We start from the raw sequence: 10,524 nt of genomic DNA, 5'->3' as shown, positions 1-10,524 counted from the left end.
TACTTTATTCATGCATGCATTATCCATGAGTGATTCCATGACTGTTTTATCCACGACTGGTAGGTCTACCATTGGTGGTGTTAGAGCATTGCTAAGTTGAACCCACAAGTTTTTCTATCTCAAGCTTGTTGTCAGTGTTAGGTGATCAAAACTATATTTTTATTTTGTAGTATACTAAGTCAATTTTCGGATAGGTTAGAATTGTAGTTGAGTATCAGAGATCACCCTTGAGACCGAAGATTGAAGACTGAAGATCGACGAAGACAATTGGAGAACTTCTGTATCAGGTATGTGAAGATTGAACCATTCTATCCATTGAGACCGTGTCATGTGAGTTATAGTAGATTCACAAAGAAGATGTTTCGAGTCAATCTTGCTTGTGAAAAATCTCGAAATATGATTTAACGATTATATGTTCAAAGGTCCTTAACAATATTATTTCAATGAATTAATTTCTGGATCAATTTAAAATTGCCTGTGCAAATGATTATATCATTTAGGAATGTTTCAAACATCATAAAAGAGAAATATGAACTTAATGAAATTTCTACTCAGGGTAGGTTGGCGAACTTAGTTTGAAAACCATAGATATCTGAGATACAGAAATACAGGAAGGTTGGCGAACCAGTTCGCAAACCACGAGTTCAGTTGGGAACAGTTCACGAACTTGATTGGCGAACCGTTGTGAACTGATTTCATAAAGTTGGATTAATTGGCTAGCAGTTGGAGAACCCAGTTCATGAACCGAGATCAACTGAGTTCGGTAGTCTAGTAGGTTTTGAGAACCCGGTTCACGAACCGAAGCACTCTGACTCATGAACAAGCCTTACGGTTAGCGAACCGTTGTACCAATTGTCTCGACAATGTTTAACAGATGCTCAAAGACTTATTATTTTAATATGTTTAGTATTGCTAGAACTCTCTTAAACACTTCTAAGACTTTATGGATCACTTAAACACTTATATGTTTGAATCATGATTAATTTCTTAGGTGTTTAAATGAACATCAAGTAGCTTTTAGTTTTTTGGCTAACTTTCCAAACCGAACAATCATTATATATACATGGTTCAGTAACCGAACCTATGTGTATATAGTCTTCTATTGTAGTTTGAAGACCTATTTTGTTTGCTTGATTCTCAAGTTATCTTATCTTGAATTATAATCTAACCTTAGTGAAAAGACGAGGGAACCCAAATACACCACAATCTTTTAAATGTCAACCTATAAGTCTGATACCATGTGTGATCGTCTATGGACAAAGTCGAGAAAATACAACAACTATGGTATTCACTTTATGTGATCGTCTATGGATACGAAATCGAGACAATACGACAACAAAGTGATCACTTGATAATAGGTACGGTATTAAACCGAAACACTATTGGATCAATATCAAGTGACTAGGATTAACGTACGTGTGTAATTTACTTAATTATAATAACAATTATAAGGCGGAAATAAAGTAAATGACACAACAAGATTTTGTTAAATAGGAAACCGCAAATGCAGAAAAATCCCGGGACCTAGTCCAGTTTTGAATACTCACAGAATTAAGCCGTTATACAAAATCTAATACCAACTTCGTATAGTTGCAACCAAGTATACTACCCCTAGATACTTAGTTGCGACCAAAATCTAGAGTCACGCACATGAATAGCAAGTCCTTTGGATCGTATTCCAAACAACAAAGGAAGAATCTGTTTGGTAACCACTCTAATCAATCTTTGCTAAAAAGATATTGTTTGAGTTGTTGACAAAGGATCTTCTATTTAAACTAATAAACTCCTTTGTCTGGTTAGATCAACCTAAACTTTGAATACCGAAATAACCAAACTCTAGATTTGCAATCAATCAATATAGATATCAAAGAGAAACTATAAGGTGATTCCGATCTCACGCAACTATCCAATCAAGTCTATCAAAGATAAACACGATTCTAGTTGGATCCCATCCGATCAATGTTTGTGCACACAATTCACAAGATACGAAAACTAATAAGAAAAACTTCGTCGTTTGTCTTCAATAATATGCTTCACAACAGAACTTGAATCCTCTTATAATCAATCACACACAGAACGAAGTCTGTTAACAATGGATTATCACAAGATGTCTTTAGATCCGAAAATGGTTCTAAAGATCCCATCGATAGTTCGATCTAGTTTGAGTGAGCCTTATATCAGAAGAGAAGGTTCTCAAGAATAAACAAACTTGGTGCAGTCAAAGTTTTAACAATCGTTAGTCAATCAAATCAATAATCGAAAATTAAAATAACAATGCAATTATCTAGTTTTCCACCAACGGTACTCGTAGAGCTTCTTGATCCCACATAAGTCTTTAAAAGACCGGTCGTAAGAGATTTCGCCTAATTATGGTACTTTCCTTCCGGATAGACGGATCCACCAGAAACAACAAGAATGAAGTTTTCATGTCTCTTAGGATAGTTTGCAATAAATCCAAACTCAAGTATTTATAGACCAAGGTTGTTTGGACAACAAGGAAATTCCAAAACCGAAAATATTCTCAAGATATTAACATTAAAGTACCTAATTTCGGTTTGCATATTTCCAATTAATTACCAAACCATATTTCCGAAAACTCTCTTAGAAAACTTCTATTATTATCTAGAACATTAACTAATAATATTTTCCATAGGATATGCTTTAATTGGTGGTAATTAAAACATATATTATGAAATTCATGATTAAGTGCTTTTCAATTTTTCAGTAAGGGATCACCTTGAGTATCAAGGAATATCTTTGAACAATTAATGATAAGAGTTATGTACATGTTCAAATATGTTGACATCTAGAAGTTCTCACCAAACCCTAATTCCAAGCTTCACACAAAACATAAACAAATATGTGAATATTGGAAACTCGGTTTTGCTCCTTGGGATCGGTTGTACCAAACTCATAATGTAAGTTGTGATCGATTATACCATGCTTCCCAAACTAGGTTGTGACCGGTTAAACCTTTCTTCCCAGAGGTAAGTTATAATCCATTAAACCTTACTTCCCGAGTTAGCTTGTGATCGGTTACACCTTGGTTCCCAGAGAAACTTATGACCGATTACAACTAACTTTCAAAATTAGCTTGTGATCGGTTACACCTTGCTTCCAAAAGGTAGCTTGTGACCGATTACAATTAACTTCCAATGTATCTTGTGACCGACTACACCATGCTTCACAAAGTAGCTTGTGACCGATTACAACATGCTATACAATATAGGCTATGACCGGTTATACCTCAAATATAAACAAGTTAAGATAGGTTATACCTGTAGAAGCTTGAACTTAGGGTTACTGTGATTGTGAATTGTTGAAGGGTGCAAGATTTGATGCTTGAGAATTGTTGCTTATGGTTGCTGATGCATTGGTGTTACTTTGTACCATACGGTTGGAAGTTGTTGTATTTAAGTACCATGGCTACTGCCTGTACCTGTATTAGCAATCGGTAGAGGTGAATACCTTATCCTTGACCAGTAGAGTTTAAAGTTCTGCGAGTTCCATGTCTTGTGACCAAGGAAGCTGATGCCCAGGTCATAATCACTGAAATTGATTATAGAACCCTTGTAAATTGATTTAGTTTTTTCTTTAGGACTTGTAGCACTTTTATTTAGAACATGAATCTTTTGTGTATGATTTTGAACTAAATTTACAATTTAATGAATGTAATTGACATTTTATATGAAAAGAATTATTATTTGATTTCATCTGAATTTAAATTGTCATTTGAGTTTCAATTTAGTGCAATTTGAGTCTGAATCAGAATTATTTCAACCTAGTCAGAATTGCTGAAATCAGTCGGTTATATCTGAATTTTTTTATTTTTTATTTTAAAATAAATTAAATCAACGACAAAATCCTGGTGTTTTCCTTAGCGGCATCTAGGAAGCATCGTAATTTAGAGGCAACCTGAAAGTGTCGTTCCATAAAAAGACACTGAATCTACGACACTTTTAGAGGAAACTCCAAAGTGTCTTATTTCTCTCTAATACGACACTTTTCAACTATCTTAAAATAGCTTTTTTCCACTAGTGACCTTGTCATCTTATGAAACAAGATTTCCTTTCGATTATGAAACAAGTTCATATATGTACTTCCTTTAAACAAATGTTACAAAACATTGTTTCCTAGGGTGAAATCATACCTATATCTTACATATAATCAAGTAACTAAATACAAAGATTATGTTGATGTCGTATTTACGAAGTTCCAAAAGATAAGCGTTTATACTTCGTATTTCAATAAGTTCCTTGACACTTTGATCATAATGATATGACCAAGTATAACCATTATAGTATTATATATATACAGCTTCGCATATTATGTTTTCAATATAATACGACTTGAAAGATACATTAGGAATGAAAACAAGTCAAGTCAGTATTACTAACCTCAAGTGGAAGGATGATGTCCTCGTTACTTATTCTCATTCTTCAGGTCTTCAGAGTAATATTTGTACGTCTCAACATTCCTAGACTTTCTAGTATAACCTAAACTAAGTTGACTCTAGTATTTGATCAAGCGAATCTAAATGAGTTTTGATACTAAAATATGACAACCAAACTTGACATACCAACGCTTGGTGGGTTCAACCGAGCTATGCTCTAACACCTGGTCTTTGAAAACTATAAATAGAGTATCTCTGTCAACTGGGAAAATCAATCACTGACACTTTGTGTCCTAGTTGATTCTAGAGTCGCCTCTATTGGCCTTTAGGTCTACGACTAAAAAGATTTCGCTTGGGGGTTCATGAAGCCAGGTCGGACTATCTTTACCTTGATAGTTCGAGAATCCTGATCTTTTTTTCTGTTCTCGAGGATTTCGTAATCTCATTCAGGCAAGATATATAGTAATCACAAAGTTCTCTTCGTCTCGGACTTTGTGATTCCTCAGATAGGTATCTAAAGGCTGATCTTAGTTGATCTTGAGACGATTGTTCTTGAGAGGTGGTTAATAATCTAGGATGTTCTTCGAGAGTCGTAATTTCCAGATTTGTAAGGTTTGCTAGCTTGTCCATTACAAACAGATTTCCGCACCTTGATCTTTAATCTAAACTGAAATCAAATAGGCTTATATGTCAGAGGCAGATTGAAATCAAAAGTCACAGCTAAGAGAATCAAGTGTGTAGAACCTTGCAAGGTTCAAGAGACTTAAAGAGCGCGATTGTATCTGAATCGCATGGAGGGTGGATTCGGTCTCAACTACACTTCAGTCCGAAGTCTGATAGTATGCTAGTGTATGTATCGGCTTAATACAGTGTGTTTTTCAATCTGGACGAGGTCCCGAGTGTTTTCCTCTATTGCAGTTTCCTCGTTAAAAAAAATTCTGGTATCTTGTGTTTTACCTTTTCCGCATTCTATTGTTTATCTTTATAATTGCATTTACACATGTTTGTACGTATTAAATCTAAGTAGATACGTCTGATTTATTGTAATCGATCACGAGACTAGTTTCTTGTAGAATTTGTATCTTGAAAGATAGATAACAAGTGTAATTACTTGGAAGAATTACGATTGAATTATTTGGATATGATTAGATTGATCTTGGATATTGATTTTTGAGATCGTCCAAGTACTATGCTTAACAATCAAGTTCACGGACCTTGTGTCTATACACATACTGATTGAGTAGAGGTTGATATATTAACTCTATATACATATTGTCAAGGAACATTAAGTTGATCTACGTGCAAGTGTGTTAAGTTTTGTCTATACAGGATGCCGAACGAAAAAGTTGGGTGTATTTGGTATCCTCTGCGTTTTCAGGTAGGACCACAGTTGGTGAATCCATAATATGTATTTCTGTAGTTGTTTGTGTGTCTTTTTCTTCTTCATATTGTTTTTTCCTCCGAACCTGTTGGAGGCGTTCAAATTCTTACCAAGACGATCACCTAGAGGAGTATCAGCTTGTTTAGTTAAGAACTATTTTTCTTTTTTCTAAAATTATAGTATGATATGTAATAATTAAATTTAACACTATAACATCCATGTTTATTGATCAATTTATTAAGCTAACAGAAAAGCAACAACCGATAATAAATCAGACTAAATAAAGTTAGTTGCAGAACATGTAATTACTAACCTAAAGTTAGGCCAGTTCTCAGAATTAGTCCTTGTCATATTGCTAAATTTGGCAATTCTTATTTGAGAATGCTGATTTGGCATTCAATTATAGCACATATTCTTTAGTTTAGCTTTAGTAAGGACCACCGTGAGCAAAATTACAGCATACATGCATCTCTTGGCAACATTGTGGATGGTCTAACAAACTTAGAATTACAATTCCATCTAAACCATATACCAAAAATCAACCCAAAAACACTGTTCAGATTACTGTACAATCCGCGAGTATAACTATGTTCACTCTACTGCAACCATAATCCAATAGAAAAATTAAAATTAACATCAATTTGTTCCTCAATATTATTCCCAAAATTAATTTGAGTCATATACATTGTCTATAAGTTCGAATTTAAGCATTTTGATCATCAACGAACCAGATATATTTGAAGCTATAATTTTCAAATCCCAAATTATACATGCACATAGTTGAAAAATTATTGAAAATGGTAAATATTATTCGAAGAATGTTTTTATACCTTTTACGATCCCGACCAAACAGTTCTATAATCGGCCAATTATCTTCATCTTTATCAGCTTTCCCGACCAAACAGTTCTATAATCGGCCAATTATCTTCATCTTTATCAGCTTTTCCATGGTCAGGGGTTTTAGGTTCAGCAACATTAGGGTTTGTAGAAAAGGCGGCAATACCTGTGTGGGGATCACCTACATCTGATTATCTTGCTACTGTTTTGATGATTGCCATGATAGCATTAAAGGTTTTTTGAATCAACAGTTATTTGATCTCCGATTATGTTTGGATTCGGAGGAAGTGAGAGTTGAGATCAGTGTTTTTCTTGTTCATGCATGGGGATGAAAATGAAGTGATGGCTCAGAGAGTTTGTATAAAAGGAAAGTGATTAGTAATTTTTTTAACCTAAGGATAAACATGTACAAATTTCTGTAAGGTTAAAAATATAAGACCGGCATTTGGTTAGCTTTTCCGCTGAGACATCCCATAAAATTTGGCTGGCTTTTAAGCGTAAACCACATTTTCGTATAGCGCAAACCATTTGTATTTTGGAAAGCATAACATCAGACACGGATCCTAACATTTTGTTGGCTTAGTAGCCCAGGGCCTAAACATTTGAGTTGTTGGGTCGCTTCATATGTGGCAAACTTGAAAGGTCCAAACACTTTGTACATGGTCAGATGGTCTGCTTAATTTAATTACTCCAAGGGAGTATTAATCTATCTACGAGTAATTCGTACCAGGTTTGCATAAAGTTTGCATATTCATGGATGTAGTGTGATGCCAAGCATGGTAGCAATACCCATCTAGCTTTCTTATTAAACATGCATGCACAGTCTAAACTCCAGAAATGTACCTCTTCGGCTGGCTCTTTGCTGGTAATCGGAATAAGCTTTGTGGACAAACCATATAGTATATATATAGGTATGGATAATATATGGATTTTCCTGATGCCCAAGAAACGAAAGTTGCAAGTTAACCAACCTGATGATATCTTACAGAGAAGTTAGGTTAATAATAACTACTATAAAGGAAGATCTAAATTGCCTACAAGCACCAAAAGTTGATCACTACATTAGTTTTACCATATCATTCAGCACTACCAAGAATTTGATGTCTGAAGTTTTGCAGATTCAGGGAAGTATTTAGACAAAAATTCTCTTGCAAGTGTTTGAAGATCTCCATCGCCGTCGACATTGTTTTGTTGCTGCTGATATTGAGCAGCAATAGTTGGTGGGTTGCAATACCGCCTGGTATCTAACATTGTCGGAATCCCATCCAACTGCTGATGTTGTGACTGATAAGAGGTAAACAGTGTTGACATATTAGATGTTTCAGATGAAAGCATGTCTGATGACGCATGAACGGTTGTCAGTGCAGAAGATGGAGTTGGTGAAGAGACGAAGGAATGCTGCTGATGAGATGTGAGCTCTAGTGTTGAGAGGTGTGCTTGAACAAATGCCAACTCTGCCTGCAAGTTCACCACCTACATTATCCGCAACAATACTGTTATATTGTGCTAAAATTTTCATGTGCGGTCCATGCAGACAATTAAAAAAAGAAAAGGTGCTGTTCAATAATAAACGAGATTCTCAAACGAGATTAGTTGGTTTTATAGTATGGAATCGTCTGGATTAAACATTAACAGAAACAAACTAGAATTTTGAGGTCATCACCCTTGGTTGAAATCCAAATGTCATGAAGCTACACTACAGTACTAGTCTTCACCCTTCATCACCCCCATGGGGATGGTCTATAGGGTTCACACTTCACAGACGATAAGTAACAACAGAAACAATAATCGTAGAGCACATTGGATATGTATCAACTGAGTCCACAATAATTTGAGACAATAAAGTTTACACAAAAGTTAAGAGAAACAAGCCTTAGTTAATCTGAGGTCATTTAATCAAGTGGATTTCAACCTAATCTAACATAGTACATAAATAAATTTCTTTTTTTTTTTTATTATTCCAACACTAATCATCAATGAACAGTCTTTAACAAAGACTAATAAGTGAAAGAATCATTTTTTCACCGAAAGCTAAAAGAAACTACACAAATGGAATAAGACTTGTGCTAATCACATTCAATGAACACCAAAGTTCGGTTTGGTGACAATGTTGGATACGCCTATTTTTCCAAAACACCCTGTCTATTTTTCGTCTAACATTTAGAACCAAATCAATATCATTTTTGTCGAGCCATTTGGAACCAATTCAAAAGTTAGTCTGTAATCTTTTTAGCTAATCAAGGGGACTAGTACCCACATTAAGGCATAGAAGAATAAGATTTTTTTTTTGATAGATTATAGTTTTATCTATTAATAGTTCCTTCACAAAATGGTACTAATCTAGACAAGTTGACGCGTTAAAATGTAGTAAACCATCTACATTTGGATTTGTACATGGTTAGGTGACTTACGTCAAGCAATTAAAGCTTCTCTACTGCTCAAGAGAACATAGAATTGTTTATACCTCGAGACCATAAATTAAAATCAAGTCAAAAACTCACAAAATAAATCCAAAACAACTTAATTTTTTTTGACTTATACTAAGTTTACTTGTTAGCTCCGGCAAGCAAAACAAAATCACTTGTTTATACATAAGTGACTTGAATTATAACCTAACACATTAAATATCTCCAACACACAAAACAAAACCAATCAACAAAATAATAAGGGATCATGCATGTATCAGCTAGAAACAAACAAGGATTTCAAAAGTGTGTTCATCAATGAAATCAATATATGACTCTACTCAAACCAAGTATCAAGACATAAAAGTTGTTAAGTACTGAAAGCAAAAATCATGTTTGGTTGATGATTACCTGTTGTTGAAGAGCAAAGATATGACCAACACAACCATAAACAGGATCACGAATACGAGATAAAGCTTCGTAACAGATAGTAACAACAGCATCAACACGCTTATGAGCAGGCAAACGTAACAAAAGCTTTGAAACATTACTCGCACCAAAAACCTTATGAACTGCAGCAAAATGTGTTGAACCTTGTTCGGAATCAAAATATGGTGCAAAAATACACCCTTTTACACATTTCCTTCTTAAAAATTTGCATGCACCACATGGCCCATTACCTCCATTGCTGCTACTACTGCTACTGCTTCCACTGCTCATCATCATCTTATTATGATCATCCACTATACTTTCTTCTCTCTTCCTACAAACCTCTGTCTCTCTCTATTTATATAGCAATATCCTCTTAAATAAAGAGACAACAATTCTATTTCTTAGACCATTTAATAGACTACGGTACGGTATATAGAGAAAGAAGAGAAAGAAAGAGAGAGATGGCTTTGTATTTTAGTACTCCATTTAAAGAAATTTGGGTCAGAATGGTCGTATTTTTTGTAATTCGTTCACAAAATGACGGTATTTTTGTATTTCGATTACAAAATGGTCACACTTCCATTCGGTTTAACATTTCTGAATAAAACGGTGTTAACTTTTTCCATAATACCCTCCTTCAAAATACCCTTTTCATTTAATAAATTGGTTGATGTGGTGGTGATGAAGCGGTGGTGGTGGTGGAAGCTTAAGAATCTTCACTAAACCCCAGAGGAGAAGCGATGAACCCTTTAGCTGAATGCGGTGTAACGATCCTGAATGCGTTCTAACGAACCTGAATGCGATGTAACGATATGTAAGCGGTGGCACACCATTTACAAATAGCACCACCACCTTCAAAAAATTATAGTGAAAGTAGAATTTGAAGTTATGTATGAAAGGATATGTAGGTAATTTCATTATCATATTTAACTGTAAGTCACCACTTAACTCTCTATTTAACGGAAGTATGATCATTTTGTTAATAGTTTGTAACAGTATGACTACTTTGTAAATCGGATTCTAATAATAGGATTGTTCTGCAATTTTTCCAAGAAATTTTGGTGGTGGGTTACTAG

General features: G+C 34.7%; 1 protein-coding gene across 1 annotated transcript; it reads right to left on the bottom strand.

Moving 5' to 3' along the window:
* Window positions 1–7,434: 7,434 nt before the first annotated feature.
* LOC113273712 (LOB domain-containing protein 19-like) lies at window positions 7,435–10,207 on the bottom strand. Its single transcript, XM_026523348.1, has 2 exons — window positions 9,428–10,207; window positions 7,435–8,084 (listed from the first exon to the last, which is right to left on the bottom strand). Exons 1-2 carry the CDS (start codon window positions 9,740–9,742, stop codon window positions 7,698–7,700), a joined length of 702 nt encoding a protein of 233 aa, XP_026379133.1. The 5' UTR covers window positions 9,743–10,207; the 3' UTR covers window positions 7,435–7,697.
* Window positions 10,208–10,524: the final 317 nt, after the last annotated feature.

The sequence above is a fragment of the Papaver somniferum genome, chromosome 4, assembly GCF_003573695.1.
Source record: "Papaver somniferum cultivar HN1 chromosome 4, ASM357369v1, whole genome shotgun sequence".
In the NCBI taxonomy this organism is placed as follows: Eukaryota; Viridiplantae; Streptophyta; class Magnoliopsida; order Ranunculales; family Papaveraceae; genus Papaver; species Papaver somniferum.
The sequence above is the reverse complement of the archived record's forward strand: the minus strand, read 5'-3'. Positions and strand labels throughout refer to the sequence as shown.

Bases quoted from the DNA above. Each gene is read 5' to 3' on its own strand.
- LOC113273712 (XM_026523348.1), bottom strand. From the start codon at position 9,742: ATGATGATGAGCAGTGGAAGCAGTAGCAGTAGTAGCAGCAATGGAGGT. The intron at 8,085-9,427 runs GTAATCATCAAC...CGGATAATGTAG, and splicing joins TCTTTGCTCTTCAACAACAG to GTGGTGAACTTGCAGGCAGA.